The sequence below is a fragment of the Lepus europaeus genome, chromosome 11, assembly GCF_033115175.1.
Source record: "Lepus europaeus isolate LE1 chromosome 11, mLepTim1.pri, whole genome shotgun sequence".
NCBI lineage: Eukaryota > Metazoa > Chordata > Mammalia > Lagomorpha > Leporidae > Lepus > Lepus europaeus.
The window spans coordinates 63,026,960-63,051,461 of record NC_084837.1 but is presented as its reverse complement, the minus strand read 5'-3'; the positions used below and the strand labels follow the sequence as shown (position 1 = coordinate 63,051,461).

At 56.0% G+C, this 24,502-nt stretch overlaps 1 protein-coding gene across 1 annotated transcript; it reads right to left on the bottom strand.

The window, feature by feature from the left end:
* Positions 1 to 501: 501 nt before the first annotated feature.
* SPINT1 (serine peptidase inhibitor, Kunitz type 1) lies at positions 502 to 15,971 on the bottom strand. Its single transcript, XM_062204746.1, has 10 exons — positions 15,414 to 15,971; positions 6,128 to 6,255; positions 5,785 to 5,923; positions 5,525 to 5,695; positions 5,400 to 5,426; positions 4,976 to 5,101; positions 4,835 to 4,885; positions 1,974 to 2,144; positions 1,769 to 1,816; positions 502 to 1,411 (listed from the first exon to the last, which is right to left on the bottom strand). Exons 1-10 carry the CDS (start codon positions 15,847 to 15,849, stop codon positions 1,206 to 1,208), a joined length of 1,503 nt encoding a protein of 500 aa, XP_062060730.1. The 5' UTR covers positions 15,850 to 15,971; the 3' UTR covers positions 502 to 1,205.
* Between the last annotated feature and the right edge of the window lie 8,531 nt (positions 15,972 to 24,502).

Below are 24,502 nucleotides of genomic sequence, written 5' to 3'. Positions count from 1 at the left end.
ACAAATGAAAGGGCTGTTTTTGACACCAGGAGGTGGCTTGAAGACAGGCAAGGGGCAGTTTGGAGTGGAGTCAGGAGGTCAGATCCAGGGAGGGCGGCATTCCTGGGAAGCAGCCAGGCTATGGTTGCTGGGCGGGGAGGTAGCCGATGACCTGTGCCTGCAGGTGGAGGGCCAGGGTTCCAGTCTGTGCACCCCTCCCCCAACACCCAGCTGTACCAGCAGTGCAGGCGTGTCCAGCTCCTCAACAGGAAGAGATACAGCACCCAGGCGGAGCCGGAGCCCCGCCCTCCCAGGCCCCTGCTCCCCTGGCCCTCGCCCCTCCCCCCTGGTGGTCAAACTTGGCACTTCTCTCCACCCTCAGGGCCCAGGTGGTTTCGGCAGAGGTGGGAAAACCTGCTCCACAGGGTGGCCGAAGCCCGAACCGGTTGGATAGGGCAGTCCCATCTCCCCCCCTGCAACCTGTCCCTCTCCTGGCCCTCAGAACACAGGCAGAAACCCCACAAAACAGCTTTATTGCTCGATGAGAGGCCTGAAGCCGGCGGGAGGTTGCGGAGAGGGTGGGAGTGTTACGTGGAGTACCCTGGGGGGCAGGAGCTGCAGGCCACCACCGCGGGCCCCTGCTGCTGGCTCCGGGGCCAGGCCAGGCTGGTTGAGGGGGAAGAGGGGACAGCCACTTTGTTTCCTCCCCTCTGCATCCAGCCCCAGGGCATTAAATAAACTGAAAGCAACTCTTTCCAGCATGAATTGTCCGGGGAAGCCCTTCCTGCCGACCCCGGGCTGGGCAGAGCGGAAGGAGCAGCTACGGAGGACGGGATGGGGCGTTCAGCTTCTGATACCATCCCAGGCCCCTTCCCAAAACCTCAGGTGGGGGCAGGCGGCTTTGTACAGGAAACACAACTCCTGCCTCCTCTGAACTGGCAGGCAGGCAGGCAGGCAGGCACGACGGCAGGCTGGTCACATATGTACCTATGTACGTACGTACAGCACCCCGGGCTCCAGGGTTTTCTGCTTCCGCCAGCGCCCTAGGCTTTAACTGGCTTAGGCTCAGCTGGGACTCTTCCCACAGGGGCAGAAGCCCGGGTGGCTGAGGCACAGCGGGCCTGGGAAACAGGCAGGTGAGCCTGGCCCCAAAGTTGTCCCTGGCCCAGGCTCCGCCTCGGCAAGCAGGAGGCAGGGCCAGGTGAGAGCTGGCGAGCGCCCCGGGCTCACAGGGGCCGGGTCGTGTGGTTGTAGACCAGGTGCTCCGTGTCCTCGGTGGTGGAGATGGTGGAGCTGGCGGGGGTGGGCGGCGGGTGGCGACGGTGTCTGTGGAAGCCCTTCCTCTGGTTCTTGAAGAAGCAGTAACCCAGGATGGCCACCACCACCACGATGCAGATGGCCAGGAGCACGGCAATGGCCACCTCCACGGAGCCTGAGGGGGGAGGGGCCGAGAAGGGGCTCTCAGCAAGGGGCGGAGTCAGACGTGCCAGGTGTGGAAGGACAGAGCCCCAGCTCACATGCAGCTCAGCAGCTGCATGGGGAGCCCAGGGGGCACTGGTGGCCTCGGCTTCACGCAACTCTGCTTGCAGGTAGCTCGGGCGAAGGCCGTAGCACAGGGCATTACTGTACTGTACTTCCCTCCTTTGCTGGAGGCAGACACCACCATCTGAGAGGGGCACTCAGAATCCTTCTCAACACAGGGGGGTAGCCACAACCAATCACATGGAGGCGGTCCCTAGAGCGGACGCCTATACGTCAACCTCAGTGATGCAACTGATCGGGAACTTACCTACACTGGGAACGGTGCTTTCCCGCCGCAGACCGAACACGTCCTTCTCTGCCAAAGGATGGGGGGAGACAGCACTCAGCACCAAGGGCTCTGAGTCCTGGCTGCTCCCCGGCCGCTCCCTGCCACCCTCTCCCACCCACACTCCAGGATGGAAGCCCTGGGACTGAGCCGCTCCCCTCCCCACCTCGGCCCCTGCCCCACTCACTGGAGATGCCTCGACAGGACTCCAGGCACTGCTGCTCGTCCTCAAAGTTGTTCTTGTTTCCATAGCAACCGCCATAGGTGAAGCGGTCGCAGCGTTCAGTGAAGGGGTTGTAGTACCAGCGGGGGATGCTCTCGTGGCACAGGCCTGTGTCTGGCTGGTCTACACAGTGCCCTGGCGGAGGAAGGAGCACGCAGGGGGCCTGTGAGCCTGGAGGGCCCCCTGCTACCACTCACCCCTGCTGAGGCGGCCTCAGAGACCCCTGCGGCATCCGGCCCATCTGAGCATCACCACAAGCAAGGAAGACAAATCCTGGGCGAGGCGCTCGGCCACACACTTACTTCCTTCTCGAGCTGCTTCCAGCTTTCCTGACTGCACCAAGGTCTCCGTTTCTATGGAGCACTTGGGTGGTTCACAGCTTCACATTTGGACATAAATTTTATTTATTTGAAAGGCTGGAGAGACAGAGACAGATCTTCCGTTTGCTGGTTCACCCCTCAAATGCCTGCAAGAGCCCAAAGGCTGGAGCCACGAATTCAACCTAGTCTCTCGCAAGGACCCAAGTACTTGAGCCATCAAGGGCACACATTAGCAGGAGGCTGGAATCGGAAGCAGAGCTGGGTCTCGAATCCAAGCACTCTGATACAGGTGTCCCAAGCAGTTAAAGTGCCGTGACAAACACCTGGCCCTGGTTGGTATTTTTTAAAAAAATATTTCTTTATTTACTTTCATTTTATTTGAAAAGCAGAGAGACCTCTTCTATCCACGGGTTCACTCCCCATGTGCCTACAACAGGGCTGGGCCTGGCTGAGGAAGAGGCCTGGAGCTCAATCTCTCATGTGGATGGTGAGAACCCAAGTACTTGAACATCACCTGCTGCCTCCCAGTGCCTCCCAGTGGGAAGACGGCTCAGAAACGGGAGCTCCAGCATGGAAGCGGGCATCTTCAGCGGTGCCAGACAACTACCCTGGTGCACAGTTTTAACAGAGAAGTGGCCTCAGGGTCTGAGCCTTGGCAGGCAACAACCCAGGCAAAATTATCTTTATTGCTTTCTTATGCTTACTTTTGTTGTTGTTTTCAATTTGTGGGAAGTAACAGCATGACTGTAATTAATTTTTTTCTTTCCTTTTTACACTCTGATGAACAAAAGCTAACTGCTTTTAGAGTATATGCTCAATACAACAGGTAAATAATGGTTGCTTACAAATAGCAGGAACTAGGGGGCAGCCTTGTGGCATATCAGGTAAAGCTGCCTGCAATGCCAGCATTCCATATGGGTGCCGGTTCGAGTCCCGGCTGCTCCATTTCTGATTCAGCTCCCTGCTAATGGGCCTGGGAAAGCAGCAGAGGATGGACCAAGTGGCCCCTGTACCCACATGGGAGACCTGGAAGAAGCTCCTGGCTTCCATCTGGCCCAGCCCTGGCCATTGTGGCCACCTGGGCAGTGAACCAGCAGATAGAAGATCCTCTTTCTGTCTCTCCCTCTCTTTGTAACTCTTTCAAATAATTAAGCCTTAAGGAAAAAAAAAAAAAAAAAAAAAAGCACAAGGCTGCGGAAGTTGCACAGTGACCTGGCCCACCCCGGCTGCATGACGGAGGACTGGGCTGATGACTGCGGGAGGAGAGGCACTGTCGTGTCTCTGAGTGGCCCCTTCTCGCCTGGCTGGAGGCCCGCAACAGCTGGCCCTGTCCTTTGTCCCCTTTGCTCCTGACTCCCCGCTAGCCTCTCCTTTCTCCTGTTAAAGGTCCTCCTGCTTCCCTGGAAATCAGGGAAGAACATGACTGGGACCTAAGAGATGGCTTTCCCCCACGAGACTCCACCCTCTTCCGTAACCCCATGCCCTTGCGTCGGTGAATTGACTGTCCAGCACCCAGTAGTCTAGGCCTAATTTGAACTTGCATCACTAGTGATATTCCATTTATTGAATGATATGTGAAATTTCCTTGTTAACATATTAAGTTAAAAAAGTAATTGGCTGGGACTGGCATTGTGGTATATATTGCAGGTAAAGCCACTGCCTGCAATACCAGTATCCCAAATGGGCACTGGTTCAAATCCTAGCTGTTCCACTTCTAATCCACCTCCCTGCTAATGCAACTTGGGAAGGCAGCAGAAGATGGCCCAAGTCCTTGGGCCCCTGCACCCATGTGGGAGACCCAGAAGAAGCTCTGGGCTTCTGGCTTCGGTCTGGCTCAGCCCTGGCCGTTGCAGCCACTTGGAGAGTGAACCAGCAGATGGAAGATCTCTGAATGTCACCCTCTCTTTGTAACTATGACTTTCAAATTAATAAATAAATCTTTAAAAAGGAAAAAGAGGCCAGTGCTGTGGCATAGTAGGTAAAGCTACCATCTGCTTCACTTCAGATCCAGCTCTCTGCTATAGCCTGGGAAAGCAATGGAGGATGGCTCAAGTGCTTGGGCCCCTGCACCCGCATGGGAGACCTGGAAGAAGCTTCTGGCTCCTGGCTCCTGGCTTCAGATCAGCACAGCTCCAGCCATTGTGGCCATTTGGGGAGTGAACCAGCAGATGGAAACTCTTCTCTGCCTCTCTCAAATAAGTAAATAAATAAATAAATCTCAGGGAAAAAAAATTCTCTCCTTTGAAAAAAAAGAACATTTCTTCTTTTGAAAAAAAAAAAAAAAAAACTAATTGGCCAAATAAATCACATCTTAGTGACAGGTGGCAGGTGTGGCTCAAGTTACAGAAGTGTAACCCTGGGGAAGCTGAGCCACAGAAGGGGCCAGCCAGGGAATAAGCAGCTCCAGGGCTCTTTATGCCCATAGCCTGGCACAGGCAGCAGGCCCTGGGGAGGGCGTTGCTGGATGGAGAAGTGAGGACGGCAGGTGACTCGGGGGGCTCTCACCTTTGTTGCTGGTGAAATGGATTCTCTGGAGCTCGTCAAAGCCGCTGGTGTCTGCAGAGAGGAAAGGTCACAGGTCACACGCTCAGGGCCAACAAAGCGCTTCCAGGGCCCTCTCCCCCTGCCCCACCCCCCAGGCCTCACATTTTTCACAGGTGGCCTCATCAGAGGCGTCTGGACAGTCGGGGGTGTCGTCACACTCCAGGAAGCTGTCGATGCAGCAGCCGTCACCGCAGCGGAACTGGGTGGGGTGACAGGTGCCAGAGCAGACTGGGTGGGGGCGAGGTCAGGGTCAGCACAGAGCAAGTGCAGGGGCCCATCATCTGCCTGGCCCTTTCCGCCCTGACACACCCTCTATCCTCTTTCCACCAACCCTGGTGGCTCCTACAGGGAAAGGGGGCTGATCCTGGCAGGAGGATGCTGGGTTGGAAGGGACACTGTGCTTATGGTCCTTTCACATGCTAGGACGGGTGGAATGGGGGGCAAAAGCAGGTTGGCTGGGGTGTGGCCAGGATATGGGCTGGGGACCTGGAGGGGTGAGGGCGAGAGGGAAAGGAGCAAAGCCCACCTGGATGGTGCCTTTCCATCAGGGGTCCTGGGAGAGAGAACAGAGATGTCAGAGGAGGCACGGCCAGGCTCCAGCAGGGACCCCTGCCCCCTCTGCCCTCCCTGCGGGAAGTCCCAAGGGCCCACCTTGCACGCCCCGGCAGGCTAGCATGCACTCTTTCTCTCGCAGGTAGTTGTTCTTGTTGCCCAGGCAACCTCCATAAATGAACCTCTTGCAGATCTGTTCCGTGGGGTCGTAGTACCAGCGGGGGAAGGCGCCCCGGCAGCGGCCCACCTTGTTGGATGCGAGGCAGTAGTCTGGGGGGAGGAGAGCTTATGAGGGGCACCTGCAGGGGCGGTCAGCCGAGGGAGGAGCCCCAGGCACTGCCTCCTCGGCCCCCCCTCACCTTCAGTCTGCTTGGCGGACAGCACAGTGACTGTGACGTTGGCTGTGTTCTCTGACTGGTCTGAGCCAGCCGGCGTTAGCTGGAACAGGTACGTGCCTTCCTTGAGTCCCCACAGCTCCACCTGGTCCAGGCTGTTTCTCTACACACAGGAGTGGCCATCAGGCTTGGGCTCCCCCAGGCCTTCCCAGCCGCTCTCCCACACCCTGGGAAGAGTACTGGGTCTTGGTATCCTCAGCTGTTGTCCACCTCCCTCCATCCAGAGCCACTGGCTGGCCGAAGCCCGGGAGCAGGGACCCCTGGGTTGCTTGGGTGGGGGTGTCAGGAAGCCAGCCCAGTGTCTCACCTCGACCCTGACATCCGTGCCTCCCTGCAGCAGGTGCCAATCTATACCATCCACATCTTTAAGCACCACAGGCTCCTGGGGCTGTACCTTCAGGTCTGTGCTGGGCCAGGCCTTGGGGATCCAGGCCCCTGGGGGGAGGAAGGAGAGGGACGGTTAGCTCCCACTGAACAGCCCAGGTTTCCCCTGGAGTGGAGGGGATTAGGGGTAATACGAGCCTCTCCTTGGCTGACCTGGGACTCTGCATGGAGCTCGTAACAAACCCAACTTCTCGCTCTCCATTCACAGACATACTGAAGACACTTGTACACTACCAAATCTACTTTCTGAAATACACTACTGAACGGCACGTGCCATCTGATCTCATTCAGGGAAAAAGATCTATACGTACACACATTACACACATACACTTGGGTGAGGGAGCTTGATCCTATTTTCTATAGTAAGCTGGTAATTGTACTAACTGCTTTTTAAAAAGTAACAATTTTTTTTAAATTAAAAAGATTTTTAAAGATTTATTTATTTATTTGAAAGGCAGAGTTGCAAGAGGCAGGGGCAAAGAGAGAGACAGAGGTCTTCCATCCACTGGTTCACTTCCCAAATGGCTGCAACAGCTGGAGCTGGGCTGATCCAAAGCCAGGAGCCAGAAGCTTTTTCCAGGTTTCCCATGTGGGTGCAGCGGCCCAAGCACTTGGGCTGTCTTCCATTGTTCTTGCAAGCCACCAGCAGGAAGCTGGATCGGAAGTGGAGCAGCCGGGATTTGAACCTGTGCCCATATGGGATGCCGGTGCCTCAGGTAGCACCTACATTTTAAAAAATGTATTTGAGAGGAAGAGAGGGAGGGGAGAGGTAGAAGGACAGACAGACAGAGCTCTGTCTCCTGGTACATTCCCCAAATGCCTGCAGTGGTCCTTTATGTGTGTATGTGTGGGGAGGTGAGGCCCCACACTGGGGGCAGCCAGTGTCAGGGGCAGAAGCTGGGGGCTGAGAACTCAATCCAGGCCTCCCATGTGGGTGGCAGGGACCCAGATATGTAAACCATCACCAGCTGCCCAGCAGGAAGCTGGCATGGGACATGGAGCCAGCTCTTGAACCCAGGCACTCTGATATCCGATGTGGGCCTCCCAAATGGCAGCTTTACCATGAGTAAAACACACACCTCTGAAAGAGCCATACTTTTTTAAAAATTTATTTGACAGGTAGAGTTACAGACAATGAGAGAGAGAGAGACAGAGAGAAAGGTCTTCCTTCCGTTAATTCACTCCCCAAATGGCCACCACGGCCGGCGCTGCACTGATCTGAAGCCAGGAGCCAGGTGCTTCCTCCTGGCCTCTCATGCGGGTGCAGGGCCCAAGCACTTGGGCCATCCTCCACTGCCTTCCCAGGCCACAGCAGAGAGCTGGACTGGAAGAGGAGCAACCAGGACTAGAACCTGGCTCCCATATGGGATGCTGGCGCTGCAGGCAGAGGATTAACCAAGTGAGCCACGCACTGGCCCCAGAACCATAATTTTTTTAAAAAATCATTTATTCATTTATTGAAAGGCAGAGAGAGAGAACCTTCCATCCGCAGGTTCACTCTCCAAATGCCTGCAACAGCTGGGGCTGGGCCAGGCCAAAGCTCAAAGCCAGGAACTCCATTCTGGTCTCCCACATGGGTGGCAGGGACCCAAGTACTTATGCCATCATCCACTGCTTTCCAGGTGCCTAACAGGAAACTGGATTGGCAGCAGAAGTAGGACTTGATCCCAGGTACTGTGACAGGGGATGCGGGTGTTCCTAGCGGCACCCTAAACTGCTGTGTCCCGATGCCTAACCCCCATAACTCTCTTTAATGTGGCCAGCCTTGGTGACAGTGGAGTGGGCTTGGGAAGGGGGTGCCTCTGCCAGCTCAGACACTGCCTCCAGCTACCGGGTTCTCAGGAGAACCACACTCTCCCCTGATCTGTCACAACCTGCTCCTATGGCTTCCTGAACTCAGGCTAGGGGGCTGAGGGAACCAGCACAAAGCCTGACTCTTGCCTGTAGTGGGTAGAACGGTGGCCCCAAAAGATGTGCCCACAGCCAAACCCCAGAACCCACCAATGTGAACTGATTTGGAAAAAGAGTCTTTGCAGAAGTAATTCAGTAAAGGATTTCCAGATAGGGTCACCCTGGATGACATGGGTAGGCCCTAAATTCAATGACAAGTGTCTTATAAGAAACAGAAGTGAGCCACCGCCTACACTGCTGGCATCCCATATGGGCACAGGTTCAAGTCCCGGCTGCTCCACTTCTGATTCAGCTCTCTGCTGTGGCCTGGGAAAGTGGTGGAGGATGGCCCAACTCCTTGGGCCCCTGCACCCGCATGGAGACCTGGAGGAGGCTCTTGGCTCCTGGCTTCAGATCGGCACAGCTCCGGCCACTGCGGCCAATTGGGGAGTGAACCAGCGGATGGAGGACCTCTTTCTCTCTCTCTGCCTCTCCTTCTCTTTCTGTGTAACTCTGACTTTCAAATAAATAAATGTCTTTCAAAAAAAAAAAAAGAAAGAAAAGAAAAGAAACAGAAGTAGGGGCGGAGTGGGGGGATGGCATTGTGGTGCAGCAGGTTAAGTAGTAGCTTGTGGTGCTGACATCCCATGTGGGCACTGGATTGAGACCCAGCTGCTCCACTTCCAATCCTTTTTTTTTTTTTTTTTTTTTTTGACAGGCAGAGTGGACAGTGAGAGAGAGAGACAGAGAGAAAGGTCTTCCTTTTCTGTTGGTTCACTCTCCAATGGCCGCTGCAGCCGGCGCACTGTGCTGATTCGAAGCCAGGAGCCAGGTGCTTCTCCTGGTCTCCCATGTGGGTGCAGGGCCCAAGCACTTGGGCCATCCTCCATAGCACTCTTGGGCCATAGCAGAGAGCTGGCCTGGAAGAGGGGCAACTGGGACAGAACCTGGTGCCCTGACCAGGACTAGAACCTGGTGTGCTGGCGCCACAGGCAGAGGATTAGTCTATTGAGCCATGGCGCCGGCCTCCACTTCCAATCCTGCTCCCTGCTAATACCCCTGGGAAAGCAGCAGAAGACCATTTAAGTGCTTGGGCCTGTACACCCTAATGGACAGAGTTCCAGGTTCCTGGCTTCTGCCTGGACCAGTCCCAGCTGTTGTGGTCATTTGCGGAGTGAACCAGCAGATGGAAGATCTCTCTCTCCCTCTGTGTAACTCTGCCTTTCAAATAAAAATTTAAAACAAAAATATTAAATCTTTTAATAAAAAAGAAACAGAAGAAAAGAAAGGAGAGTAAAAGAAGAGGCCAAATAAAGCCAGAGGCAGATGCCAAGCCACAGGCCAAAGGACACCTGGAGTCACCAAAAGCTAGAAGATGGGGGTGCACGTTGGTACACAAAGGGTTAAACTACCACCTGGGCCATCCACAGCCCCTATCAGAGCATCAGTGTGCGTCCTGGCACTTCCCTGTGATCCAGCTTCCCGCTAACACATCCTGGGAGGCAGCAGATGATGGCTCAAGTACTCGTCCCCCTCTACCCATGTGGGAGACCTGGATGGAGCTACTGGTTCCTGGCTTCAGCTTCACCCAGCCTCGCTGCTGTAGGCATTTGGTGAGTGAAACAGGGGATGGAAGGTTCTCTCTGTCACTCTGCTTCCCAAGTAGATGAAAATAAATAAACAGTAAAAAAGAAGCTGGAAGGGGCGAGAAAGGATTCGGACACCCTGATGTTGGACTTCGGCCTCTAGAGCTGAGAGAAGAGATGCCCATTTGTGAAGCTGCCTGGTCTGTAGTGATTAGAACAGTCAGGGAAGTTTTTTAAAAGATTTATTTATTTACTTGAAAGTGAGAGTTACACAGAGAGAGAAGGAGAAGGGGAGAGATGGAGAAGGAGAAGGGGAGAGATGGAGAGGGAGAAGGGGAGAGAGGGAGAGGGGGAGGGGGAGGGGAGGGGAGGGGAGGGGGAGGGGGAGGGGAAGAGGGAGAGGGAGAGAGAGAGGGAGGGGAAGAGGGAGAGGGAGAGAGGTCTTCCATCTGCTGGTTTACTCCCCAGATGGCTGCCATGGCCAGAGCTGCGCCAGTCCGAAGCCAGGAGCCAGGAGCTTCTTCTGGGCCTCCCACGTGGGTGCAGGGGCCCGAGGACTTGGGCCATCTTCTACTGCTTTCCCAGGCCATAGCAGAGAGCTGGATGGGAAGTGGAGCAGCCAGAACAACCAACGCCCATATGGGATGCCAGCACTGCAGGCAGCAGCCTAATCCACTGTGCCACAGCACCGGCCCCAGTCATAGGGAATTAAGACACTGCCTTGAGGGGATTATCGTCCAACTCAGCAGAAAAGACCCAAGAGCATGGAGCGACACGGGGAGCTCCAGCCCACCCGCCTGAAGCAGTGTGTGTGCAAGACAAGGTCATTCAGAGAAGGGAGAGGCAGAGCGGGCGAGGGGAGGAGGGGAGGAGGACCTTTTGGTTTCTCGTTACTGTGGTTTGGCTGTGGGGAAGAATGTGGCTGTTCGCTGAGGACGGCAGAAAACAGGAGAAACCAAGGCAAGGTCCGGGGCTCGCTGGCTTGGGAAAGCTCAAGGCACCGGGGAAGGAACGCAGGTCTGTCAGCTGCCCAGCAGGGGTGGAACGGGAGGACATGAGGCTGGGCGCAGTAAGTCAGGCACAGAAAACCACCCGTGTTCTCACTTACATGTATGTGGACACTACGAAGCTGATCGCATAGACACGGGAGTGGAACAGAGCCTGGGAGGGTGTGTGGGGGAGGGATGGGGAGAGGTTGGCAAGCGGGCACAGGGGTGCAGGTGCAGAGAAGGTTCTAGGCTGCAGGACAACGCTAGTTGACAGCAAGCAATCATGTTTTTCCAAACAGCTTTGTTTTTCCAAACAGGGCTTTGTTCCCTGTGCCCTGATCTGATCGTTACAACTGAATGTGTGTCCTGACACGTCACACTGTGCCCATAGATTTGTACGACGATCGCCTGTCAATCAAAAATTCAAAAAGTGGGGAGTGATGTTGTGGCACAGCTCTTCTCCCTTCACGCACACCACCGGGGCTGGGGCTGGGGCTGGGGCACAGGGGGTTGGGCCGCATCCCTGACCGAGTCCCTCATCGCAGTGCCTGAGCTCGCTTCCCCTCTGCTTCCAATGCAGCTTCCGGCGAGACAGCAGAGGACGGCCCCAGTGCTTGGGCCCCTGCTGCCCATGCAGGACACCTGAATGGAGTTCCAGGCTCCTGGCTTTGGCCTGGCCCCTTCCCTGCAACTGCGGATATTTGGGGAGTGAACCAGGTGATGGAAGCTCGCTCTCTGTCCCTCCTTCTCTGTCACTTTGCCTTTTTTAATGAAATGAGTAAAACTCCAAGAAATATGTACTAGAAATCATTCCCTAGCAACACATGGGTCTTGTGGGCCCATGTTGTGGTGTAGCAGGGAAAGCCACTGCCTGCGATGCCTGCATCCCATAATAGGCCACAGGTTTGAGTGCTGGCTGCTCCACTTCTGATCCAGCTCCCTGCTAATACACCTGGGAAAGCAGCAGAGGATAGCCCCAGTGCTTGGGCCCCTGCCCCGACGTGGGACACCTGGATGAAGCTCCTGGCTCCTGCCTTCGACCTGGCCTGATCTGGGCCATTGTGGCCCTTTGTGGAGTGAACCAGCAAAAGAGAAGATCTCTGTCTCTAACTGCCTTTCAAATAAATAAATGAATCTTTAAAAAAAAAAAGTTTCCTTGTGTTGTTGGTTACATAATACACATCACAACTGATATAATTTATGTAACCAGCCCTCACCTGTCTATCCCCCCTCCCCCCTCCCTTTCCAGAACCACCGCTGCCTCAGGGGTGATCACTGTTACTAAAACAGTGTCAAAGGCTGTGCTGACAGACAGGGAGGCTGCTTCCAGCCCCTCCTCGGCAACAGCGCTAGGCCGGCAAGTTGTTTCTCACGTGTGTGTTTGCCTGCCCGATGCATTCCAGCAAGCCGCACCGTGCCAGGGTCCCGGGCAGCTCGGGTTTTCACAGACACTGCCAAACTGTCTGCCTCGGAGGTCAGTTCAAGGGTAAGAGCGCAGAGGAAGAAGAGACGGCACAGTGGTAAGAACAGCTCGTGGAAGGCTGAGTCACAGGGATTCCTTTCTCATGAGCCACAGAACGCAGAGGCGACACGGGGACTCACAGGTCACAAAGGGGAGAAGACCAGGACTCACGGTGACAGCGAGAGGGGCACCAGGGGAGCGGGTTTCACGGAGAAACATGTCAAATGGCAGAGGTCTAGCCGGCCAAGGAAAGGAGAACTGCATTCCAAGAATTCTGGGGCAAGCAGCCAGGCGGACGAGGAGCACACGGTACACGCCTGGAAGCTACCCCCGACCCAGAGGTGTGGCTGGTGATGTGGGGTGAGGACCTCGAGAGCCCAGCAAGGGGCAGTGGCCGGGAGGAGCCTGTTCCTCCCTTCCTGCATTCTGCAGAAAATGATCAGCTGCCTGGAACCGGGAAAGAAGACAGGCTGCTTAGCCAGCAGTGCACCTAGTGGACAGACAGACAGATAACCCCACCAGGCCCCCAGGGCAGAAGTGGCAGTGATAAATCACACCTTGGGCTCAATCAAGAACTTCCCAGAAGAACCCTCCGCAGCTCTCTCTCTAAGCCCCAGGCCCGGGGACCAGAGGTGCTGCCCTACCACTCCCCAAAGAGAGCAAAGGCTAGAGTGGCAATAAAACAAACTGGGCCCTCCCCCAGCAGCCAGCCCCCAGGACATCTCCAAGGAAACAGACTCCACCTCCTAAGCCACACCCACACAGGAGAGAGGGGGAGGCCAAGCAGTGGGCCTCCAGCTGCAGGAGTCCAGACTGGTCTGGCCTGGCCGCAGGTTGGCAGGGATGGGGAGCAGACAAGTCCCCAGCTGAGGAGTTCTCTACCCAAGAGAATTAAAGGTGTAGGGGCAGGCCTTTGGTGCAGTGATGAGGCCTCCACTTGGGACATCCTCACGCTGGAGTTCTGGGTTCCAGAGTTCTGGGTTCCAGTCCCAGCCAATGCACACCCTGGGAGGCTCAAGCTGGGCTCTTCCTACCCATGTGGGGGAACCATAGTGAGTTCTGGGCTCAGCCTGGCCCCTGCTGCTAAGGGCATGGAGGGATGGAACCTGCAGATGGGAGCATGCTCCCTCTCTTTCTGTTTTTGTTTTTTTTTTAAATTTTTTGACAGGCAGAGTGGACAGTGAGAGAGAGAGAGAGACAGAGAGAAAGGTCTTCCTTTTTGCCGTTGGTTCACCCTCCAATGGCCGCCGCGGTAGCGCGCTGCAGCCGGCGCACCGCGCTGTTCCGATGGCAGGAGCCAGGTGCTTCTCCTGGTCTCCCATGGGGTGCAGGACCCAAGGACTTGGGCCATCCTCCACTGCACTCCCTAGCCACAGCAGAGAGCTGGCCTGGAAGAGGGGCAACCGGGACAGGATCGGTGCCCCGACCGGGACTAGAACCCGGTGTGCCGGCGCCGCAAGGCGGAGGATTAGCCTAGTGAGCCGCGGCGCCGGCCTCTCTTTCTGTTTGTCGAATAAATACATCAACAAGTTAAAAAAACACACACACACACACACACATACAAAAAGAATGAAATGTTTAGAAGCTGTGTGTACCAGCCCCCCTCCCCCACCCTACCTGCCTCTGTCCACCCTGGCTTCCAGTGTGCGCCCAACAGCTCTGCCCTGCTCTTAACCACTTCCAACCTCTCTGGCTGGGACCCCCTGGACTCGCCGCACACCGCTTCCTCCAGGTCCCCAAACTCTGCAGTGCCCAGAAGGGCTGGAATGGCCTAGGGCTCCCCTCAGCCCACTCAGCTCCTTCAAGCCCCGGAAAGCCCGCTCTGCCCTCTTGTGCCAGGCAGGCCAGGCCTGGGGGTTTCTGGATGAAGAAGTCCCCAGTGTGGTCGGCTCCTGGAGCAGCTTTCTGGCCTGCAGTGGGCCTCCCGTGGGGCCTCTGTGGGAGCAGGAAGAGCAGGGGCAGCATCAACACTCCTACACTCTCGGCTGCTTCCTTGTGGAACAGGCTCTAGTCCTGCTCCAACGGGACTCCCTGGCCCAGGCCGGCCCACACATGGTGCCCTCCCCTCCCACAGTCCCTGTCCCAGCTCTCCTCGGGGACCCAGGAGAGCTACTGGAAGGATGGGGAGAGGAGCAGCCCAGCCCTCGAGGGATTCTAGCCCAGGAAGAGGCTGGAGAGGAACACCCCTCCTCCACTTTGCAAACTGAGGCCACCTGCAGCTGGAGCCCCCACCGCTGATTCTGCCATCTACTGAGCTGACTACCAAGGAAGGGAGCTGTTATCCTGGACCAGTTACCTAACAGGAGAGTGTCAGTTTCCCAGCCTAAAAAGCAGGAGACTCCCCACAGCACCCGTTTCGGAGGTTGTTGACCCGAGGCCCAGGAGAGAGTGTGTGGCACAGCCATCGGTAAACCGTAAAGCACTAACAGGTTATCAGCTGCGACCTGGAGCCCCACGGGCCCAGAACAGCAGGGAGAGAGGCTGGGGAGGCCAGCTGCCTGCTCAGTCCTAGGAGGAAAGAGGAGGAGTCCTGACCCTCCCCCCACTTTGCCCTTTTCCCAGGAAGTAAACAAGGTGAGCAGACAGCTTGGCTACCAGGCCCTCCCTCAGCAGGGAGAGCCCTGCCTGGCTCACCTGGGCTGCACACACACCTGCCAGGACAGCTGACATCCCTCCCCTAGCAGGTACACATGCCAGCGGCCTGACTCACCCAGCAACCCTCACTCCCAGCCCCAGAGCCCCTAGGCTACTGTGCCCACAACCTTCCCCCTCTGTTTGGGTCAGCCCCAGACTGGGTGTGTTCTTTACTCTCCGGGGTCTGGCATTTTTCCCTGGACCACCCAAACGCCAGCGCATTCCCAGCGCAGAGGGATGCTGACAGTTCCCATGTCCAGCCAGCAGAGGGGACTAGGGCAGGATCACCCGACAGGTGCACAGGTTACACAGGCCAGTGCTCAGCAGCGTGCCTTCCGGATGCTGTATCCAGACTCCTCCATCCGGGCTAAACCTATCTGGGTCAGAGGCCAGGATCCCAAGGGGCTGCCCCCTCTCTCCCAGACACACTGAGCATAAGGTTCCCCTGTAAGCCCCAGCCCCTCACGTCTGGATCTGGGGTCTAGTATGGCCCCCTTCCTTTGTCTACTCTCCATACTAGCTGCGGCTAAGAAGCTGAAGTAGAAATGGACTCTGCTCCTTAACTCCTTCCCGATGCTCGCCCGCCCCGAACTCCATAACCTGGCCCTCAGTCTCTCCAAATCATCCGCCCCGGCGCCTCCTCCTTACCACCGAAACCCTGGGAGCGCAGGTCGCGGAAGGAGCTGTACACTTCCCGCGAGAGGTAGTTGACGAAGCCCTCCCTGGGCGCGAACTTGCACACGAAGTTCTGCTCGTAAAGGCAGTCCACAAGGAAGCAGGTGGCGACCGCATCCTCCCCGCCGCCGGGCGGCAGCTCCACCAGCGCCAGGTTGCAGTTCTGGGTTTCGCAGCAGGCGAGCACGCAATCCCAGCTGTGGTGCACCGTGCGGGAGCCCCAGGAGTTGGCCCCGTTGCTGACCGAGGCGTTGATGTCCAGTACGAAGTCAGGCACCCTGGCGGTAAAGCGGTCCTTGCAGGTGGCTCCCTCGGGCGGCCCGGCCTCAGTGCCTTGGAGGCCGAGCGCGCACAGGAGCCACACGGCGACTGGGGAGATGAAAGCCAGGAAGCGGCGGGCGCGGGCCATCGTTCTCCTGGGGGCCGTCGCCCCGCTCCCCACGGGGGTCACCGTCACTGTACGGGCGTCTGGCTTCCGAGAGTACCTGTGACCTGGAAGAGGGAGGGACGGAGAAGGAGACGCACCTGGTCAGCCCCGAGACTTCGAGGGAGGAAGGCCGGAGGGAGTGGGTCGGGGAACACGGAGCAGCCCGGGGAGCAGGCCCGCCCCTCCCACGCACCCTCCCGAGGCCCGGCGGCCCACTGGCCGGCAGGGGAGCGGCTCCGGAGCGCACGTACCCGGACACACGTACGAGCGCGGAACAAAGGCGCCACCATGCTCCGAGTCCGCCCCGCCTCCGCCTCGCGCTCCGGGGCCCCGGTTACCTGCGCAGGTGAGTGGGGTGGGGCCGGGCCCGCCGAGGTTCCGGTCCCGGCTTCCTGCGCGGCTCCCGCCGCCGCTTCCGCCCCGGTGCCGGGTGCGCTGGCGACCGGCCGCCTCCTCTCCCCAGTTTCTGGTGAAACTGAGTCAGTGCGGCCTGGGCGGGGCGGACATTAACCCGAGCGCCGTCGGCCCCGCCCACGCCCGGTGAGCCCCGGCCGGCCCTTCCCGGCCGAGCTTCCGCCTCGGTCCGCCCCGCAGCGCGGCGGCCCCCAACCCCTCCCGGGAGCCTGGCCTGCGGAGGGCCCGGCGGTGTCCTGCCCGGGGACGCGTCGGGTCGAGGTCGCTCCGCGCGGGATTCCCCGGGGCCAGCCCCAGAAATGCATCCCAAGGCCGGGACGCTGCAGCCACGTCGGGCACCGAGGGGCCCGCGCCCCGGGGCTGCTGCCTCCAGCATCCCCGCCCACAGCCCCAGCCCGGGGCCTGAGGCGCTTTTGAAGGACCTGGGTGGGGGATGCAGGAAGCAGGGGCAGCGCTCCAGGTAGCCCGCTCGCGGGAAATGATTTGTGTTCAGTGGCGGACAGAAGCTGTGAGGCGGCCCCTGCACCAGCCGGGGTCTGGGATGCGTGCTGCAGTGCCTCTGCCCTTGCCAGCTAGGGGGCGGGAGGGGCTTCTTCCTGCCAGGGAGAGAAGGGAGGTCGCTGCCCAAGTCCAGGCTTCGCGTCTTGATCCTCAGCAGGCCCCTCCTCTTGTAGCAGTTTCCCTGTCTCTGTAACCGCTCGTCGCTCTGCTCCGCTGCCCACATCCTGGGGCTCAGTTCCCCTTGGCCCCCTACAAAGGGGGTGGTCCTGGTGCAGCGTTGGCCACTCTCTTCCGGTGAAATGCCATCTTTGGACCCGTGGACGCTTGGCTGGGTCAATGCCCTTCCCAAAGCCGCCGACCCCTTAATGCCAACCTCATTGCTCCTCCCAAGTGAAGAACCCATTTTTGTTTGCTTGCTTGCTTGTTTAAAGATTTATTTGAAAGGCAGAGAGAGAGAGAGTCTTCCATCCACTGGTTCACTCCCTAAATGGCAGCAGCAGCCTGAGCTGGGCCAGGCCTAAGCCAGGAGCCAAGAGCTTCATCCTTGTCTCTCATGTGGGTGGCAGGGGCCCAGGTCTTTGGGCCATCTTCTGCTTTCCTAGGCAAGTTAGCAGGGAGTTGGATTGGAAGTAGAGGAGCCATATGTTCATATGGAATGCCAGCATTGCAGGCAGTAGTTTAACCCTGCTGCATAAAGAACTCTCTCTCTCTCTTTCTCTCTTTCTCTCTTCCTCCCTCCCTTCCGCCCTCCCTCCCTCCCTCTTTCTTTCTTTCTTTCTTTCTTTCTTTCTTTCTTTCTTTCTTTCTTTCTTTCTTTCTTTCAAGATTTTATTTATTTATTTGAGAGGCAGAGTTGCAGACAGGGAGAGGGAGAGACAAAGGTCTTCCACCTGCTGGTTCACTCCCCAAATGGCTGCAATGGCCAGAGCTGGGCCGATCTGAAGCCAGGAGCCAAGAGCTTCTTTCGGGTCTCCCACGCGGGTGTAGGGGCCCAAGCACTTGGGTCATCTGCTGCGGCTTTCCCAGGCCATAGCAGGGAGCTGGATAGAAAGAGGAGCAGCTGGGACACAAACTGGTGCCCATATGGGATGCCAGCTCTGCAGGTAGAGGCTTAGCCCACTGCGCCACAGTGCTGGCCCCGCATGAAGAACTCTTAAAAGAGCATTTGCTACAGAGCAATGGTTGGTCCTCTTAATGCTCTCCCAAAAAAGGATATTGTGGACCTTTTCATGATGTCCTAACCCCCCCTAGTCCTGGGAGAGCATTCTTCTCAATTTCTCACCTAGAGCAGCTGTTCTTCCGTTTGGCCACTCTCTTCCGGTGGATCATTTTCCTTGCTGAACTGCAGCATCTCGCAGTCGCCCTCACCATGGGAACCTGGAGTCTGTCTCCCATTCTCTGGGGTGTCCGGGGTGTCCCACAGCCTCTGGCATGGTGAGAATGAAGAAACCATCCTGAGGTTACTAGAAGAAAGGAAGTTGTGAGTTAGGTCCTGCCTTCCCCAGCAGCTTATACACACCAGCCCCCCAACAGGGGAATATTACATCACCATGGAGTTATCATTACATCATTGTGCTCACCATTCCAAGCAGCTACATGTATCAAGCACTCACAATGCCCCAATCCTGTGCCCAAGCCCTGCCCATCTATCACCCTATATACTCAAAACTGACCAAGGGAGTAGGCACCATTTTTGTCCCCATGTTACACATAAACAAACATGTCAGGCAGGTGAACTTGGCAGGACGTACAGCAGGTCAAAGGGAGAGTGGGGAGTGGAGCCCGCACAGGGCAATTCCATTGCTTTGGTCCCTAAACACTGGGTTTTATGGCATCTACGACTCTGACATCATCTGGAAGTTCTGCCCTTGATTCAACTTGCCTGGACCAAAAGCTCATTTTGGGGGTGCACATTGTGGTGCACCTGCATCCCATCCTTGAGTGCCTGCTTTGAGTCCTGACAACTTCCTGCTTCCTGCTACTGCTCCTGGAACACAATAGGTAATGGTCCAAGTGCTTGAGTTCCTGCCACCCATGTGGGAGACTCAGGTGGAGTTCCTGGCTCCTGGCTTTGGGCTGGATCAGCTACAGCTGTTGTGGGCATTCTGGGAGTGAACCAGCAGATGAAAAATCTGTCACTGTGCCTTTCAAACAAATTAATTAAATCAATCTTTAAAAAAATGTACTGTGAGTCCCCTCGGAAACTCATATTGGAATCTGATTGCCATCGTGGTGGTGGTGGGATGTGGCGCCTTTAGGAGGTGATGAGGTCGCTAAGAGGGATCAGTGCTTTGTGGGGAGGAGGACTGAGAGCAGGTGGCTGTAGAGCCCGCGGAGTCCTCATGTTATGCTGTTCCACGTGTGCCCGCTCACCCTTCTGCTCTCCACCCATGTTAGGGACATTGTGTAATGCCCCTGCCAGATGCAGCCACCTGATCGTGAACTTGCAGCCTCCAGAACCAAAACTGAATAAACTTCTTTCCGTCTATTCCAGCAACAGACGCAGAGGAAGTTTCTCCTAGATAGGATTGCTAGTGCTCTGACAACCCCCGGGCTGGATCCCTCTTTGTGGAGAAGTTTGCAATCTCTATAAAGATCTTACAAGTCAGGCTGAGAGACGGGGTTGGGTGGGGGTTGACCTTGTGGGCTTCAGACTCAGTCTACTGGCTTTAGCTTTCAATTGCCACTTAGTGTTGGTGTGGGCTTAGGCAAGGTTGTTTTGTTTTAAGATTTATTTATTTGGGGCCAGCGCCACAGCTCACTTGGCTAATCCTCCGCCTGCGGCGCCGGCACCCCAGGTTCTAGTCCTGGTTGGGGCGCTGGATTCTGTCCTGGTTGCTCCTCTTCCAGTCCAGCTCTCTGCTGTGGCCTGGGAAGGCAGTGGAGGATAGCCCAGGTCCTTGGGCCCTGCACCCCATGGGAGACCAGGAAAAGCACCTGGCTCTTGGCTTCAGATCGGCGCAGCGTGCCAGCCGTAGCAACCATTTGAGGGGTGAACCAACAGGAGGAAGACCTTTCTCTCTGTCTCTCTCTCTCACTGTCTAACTCTGCCTGTCCAAAAAAAAAAAAAAAAAAAAAGAAAGATTTATTTATTTGAAAGGCAGAGTTATGGATCTGCTGGGTCACTCCCCAGATGGCTGCAGTGGCAGGGGATGGGACAGGCTGAAGCCAGGAGCCAGGAGCGTCTTCCAAGTCTCCCAGGAGGGTGGCAGGGGCCCAAGGACTTGAGCCATTTCTGCTGTTTTCCCAGTCCATAGCAGGAAGCTGGATGGGAAGTGAAGCAGCCGGGACTGGCACCAGCACCCACATGGGATGCCGGCACCGCAGGCTGTGGCTGTATCCACTACACCACAGCACTGGCCTGCAGGTAAGGTTTTTAGCCTCCCTGAGTCTTGACCTCCTGGCGTCAGCGGTGGGGCTCTTACAGGGGTATTTCAAACAATTTGTGGAAAATGGAATTAAAAGATGCTTACCCTTCTCTTTCTGTAATTCTGAGTTCAAAATAAATAAATCTTAAAAATATAAGTGCTTCAGGGCCAAAAATATTTGAAATCCATGCAGTCTTTTTTTTTTTTTTTTTGACAGGCAGAGTGGATAGTGAGAGAGAGAGACAGAGAGAAAGGTCTTCCTTTTTGCCGTTGGCTCACCCTCCAATGGTCGCTGCGGCCGGCGCATCTCATTGATCCGAAGCCAGGAGCCAGGTGCTTCTCCTGGTCTCCCATGCGGGTGCAGGGCCCAAGCACTTGGGCCATACTCTGCTGCCTTCCCGGGCCACAGCAGAGAGCTGGCCTGGAAGAGGGGCAACCGGGATAGAATCCGGCGCCCTGACTGGGACTAGAACCTGGTGTGCCGACGCCGCAAGGCGGAGGATTACCCTGTTAAGCCATGGCGCTGGCTCCATGCAGTCTTTTCATGAACTTTTTGAAGACTCCTTTGCATAGAAAAAAATCTAGAAGGAAACTTGCCACAGTGTTAGTAGTGGTGGGCTTTGTGTTGCCACAGTCCGGATAAGGTTAGGGTGTGCTAGGTTAGTCCCTCAGCTTGCTGGTGTGGAGGTGGCAGACTAGATGGGCATGGAGAGCTGCTCTCATACAGTGAATTCCTTCTTTTTTAAATTAATTAATTAATTTGAAAGCAGAGTTACAAAGAGACAGAGGCAGAGTCCGGGAGAGAGAGAGAGAGAGGTCTTCCATCCACTGGTTCATTCAAATGGCTGCAATGGCTGGAGCAGAGCTGATCCGAAGCCAGGAGCCAGGAGTTTCTTCCTGGTCTCCCATGCAGGTGCAGGGGCCTAAGGACTTGGGCCATCTTGTACTGCTTTCCCAGGCCGTAGCAGAGAGCTAGATTGGAAGTGGAGCAGCCAGGACTCGAACTGGCACCCATATGGGATGCCAGCACTGCAGGCCATGGCTTTACCTCCTATACCGCAGTGCTGGCCTCAAATTTATTCTTTTTTTTTTTTTTTAAGATTTATTGTATTTATTTGAAAGTCAGAGTTACACACAGAGAGAGGAATTCCATCCTCTGGTTCACTCCCCAATTGGCTGTAACTGGCCAAGGCTATGCCCATCAGAAGCCAAGGGCCAGGAGCTTCCTCTGGGTCTTGCATGTGGGTGCAGGGGCCCAATGACTTGGGCCATCTCCTACTGTTTTCCTAGGCCACAACAGATAGCTGGATTGTAAGTGGAGCAACTGGGACTTGAACTGGCGCCCATATGGGATGCCAGCACTGCAGGTGGCGGCTTTACCTGCTAATACCACAGCACCGGCCCCAAGAAAAGTTGCCAAAGTAAACATGTTTTTCTTTTCTTGTAAAAATTTTTGGCAAGAGAAAGAAAAGACATTTGTGAGTAGCCTGGTCCTGCTGGGCTCTGCCTGTTGCCTAGGGGAAATTCACCCTGCACCTGTGCCAGCCCGGGAGGCCGGAGAAGACACCCTTCCCTCTCCCCAGCTCCGTGCCTCTTTGCTTCCCTGCCATGCTGTGGCCCTGTGATCCTAGTGGCCTTCTCCTCCCATCTTATCTTGGGTCTTGAACTGCCTTATCCCGGGCGTACTTACTGATGAATGGGAATGCGTGCACAGGCCAGGGAGGGGCCATGTGTCAGTGCTGAGAGGGAAGACTATAAAGAGTGGGCATGACTCATTTCTGTGCCATTGAGTTTGGGGTGTCCGTGCCCTGTGCTCATGCAGAGTCTCACCATGCCCCAGCTCACAGACAGCGGGCTCAGAGAGGCTCTGGGCCTGAGCCACTCCATCCCTGTGTAGGCGTCCATGAATCTGCGTGTTTGTGTGTCCCCAGTCTACCACCAAGGTCTTTTTTTTTTTTTTTTTTTTTTTTTTTTTTGACAGGCAGAGTGGATAGTGAGAGAGAGAGACAGAGAGAAAGGTCTTCCTTTGCCGTTGGTTCACCCTCCAATGGCGTCTTTGGCCGGTGAATTGTGCTGATCCGAAGCCAGGAGCCAGGTGCTTCTCCTGGTCTCCCATGCGGGTGCAGGGCCCAAGGACTTGGGCCATCCTCCACTGCCTTCCCGGGCCATAGCAGAGAGCTGGCCTGGAAGAGGGGCAACCGGGATAGAATCCGGCGCGCCAACCGGGACTAGAACCCGGTGTGCCGTCGCCACAAGGCGGAGGATTAGCCTGTTAAGCCACGGCGCCGGCCACCAAGGTCTGTTAAATATTGCCCCTAACTGGTTCCCCAGTCTGTATACCTCTCCCCATCAGCTCCTCCCAGCGACACCTTCCCTGTCCAGCCCTGCTGTGGTGGGCTCCTGGCTGCTCCCCAGCCATTCTGTACCCTCGCATCCTCCTCCCATACAGCAGCCTGGGTGACCTTTTTGCAAATTGTGATTGAACGTGCCTACCTGCCCAACAACCATTGCTTAAGCTCTGATTGCCCAATGCCCTAAGATGGAGACAAAACGTTTGCTCACAGGATGTTCTGGAGCCTCCACCTCTTCTCCTGCCTCAAGACTCCCTTTGCCCTCCTCATTCTTTCTACTCCAGTTCTATTGACCCTCCCTTAGTCCCTGTACTCACCATCCTCCTGCCACAGGGCCTTTGCATGTGCCTGCCTTCTGTCACACCGTTTCTTCTCACCTCTGTGCCAATCCTTCAGAACTCAACCCAAATGTTATCACTCTTTGGGTCACTTCCTCACTAGGCATTCTCTCCTTTATAAAAAATATTTATTTTAACCTTTCTCTCTGTCTCTCTCACTGTCTAACTCTGCCTGTCAAAAAAAATATTTATTTTATTTACTTGAAAGGCAGAGTAATGGGGAAAAGGAGAGAGACCAAGATAGAAAGATCTTCCATCTGCTGTTTCACGCCCCAAGTGACCACAACAGCCAGGAATGGGCCAGGCCAAAGTCAAGAGCCTCAAACTCCATCCTTGTCTCCATGTGGGTGGCTTGGACCCACACACGTGAGCCATGTTTCGCTGCTTTCCCAGGGAGGTGGAGCAGCCAGGACTTGAACTGGAGCTCATACAGGATGTTGGCGTTGTTGGCATAGGCTTTACCCACTGGGCAACGATGCAAATGTTTCAATAGGCATTCTTTTTTTTTTTTTTAATTTATTTAAGAGGTAGAGTTATAGGCAGTGTGAGAGAGAGACACACACACACACAGAGAGAGAGAGAGAGAGAGAGAGAGAGAGAGAGAGAGAAAGGTCTTCCTTCTGTTGGTTCACTCCCCAAATGGCTGCCACAGCCGGCGCGCTGCACCAATCTGAAGCCAGGAGCCAGGTGCTTCTCCTGGTTTCCCATGCGGGTGCAGGGCCAAGCACTTGGGCCATCCTCCACTGCCTTCCCTGGGCTACAGCAGAAAGCTGGACTGGAAGAGGAGCAACAGGTTCCCTAGGCATTCGTATAGCACTTTCTAGGTTTTCTTCAAGTCACTAGGTGAGATTGCAGCTTGACGTCTGTTTGGTTGATAATGCTTGTGTTCACAGCAGTCTCGAAGTTCCCTGAAGGCAGGAACCTGTCTGTCTGCTTCGCCAGTCTGCAGCACTGAGGAGCATAATGCTAGGCTTGCTAGAGGAGCTCACGGAATCTTTGTTCCGTGAGAGCTGGTGACTGACCAAAACCCAGGGACTCTTCCGATCTGCTTCCCTTTGCCAAAAGGGGTCCCAAGCCGCTGGGACCTAGGAAGGAGAAGAGGGAGGATCTGTCATCCTAATCTCTGCGGGTCCCCGAGTGTCAACGTGACAGCTGAGTCTACAGCGGGCGCTTTAGAGGGCTTCCTCCCCGGCTCCTCCCCACCTTTCCAAAGAGGGCCAGGAGCGAAGCTCAGGGCCGGCCTCTGCTCCCCAGGCCACACCGCGAGGACGGGGAGCTGGGGAGATGACGAAAGGAAGGGAATGAAGACAGATGAGAGGGACCTCTGTTCTGGACACCGCACCAGGTGTTTCCCAAGTCACCTCGTTGAATCCCCCCTACGCGCCCATTCCACAGATGAGAAAACAGACTCAAACAGAATGTGAGACCTGAGCAGGGTTGGAACACGGATGCAGGGCAGTGCTGAGTTCGAATTCGGATCTGTCAGTCTTCCTCCAAAGCGCTTCCAAGTGCCCCACTTGCCTCCCACCCCTCAATCACCTCCCCCACCCAGTTAACTCAGGGTCTCAAATTCCATGGTTAGAGACTCATCCTACAGTGGATCTTTTAGTTCTCTTTCAAGAGTCAGTGTAGGCTGAAGGACGTTGATGTATTGGAGACAGAA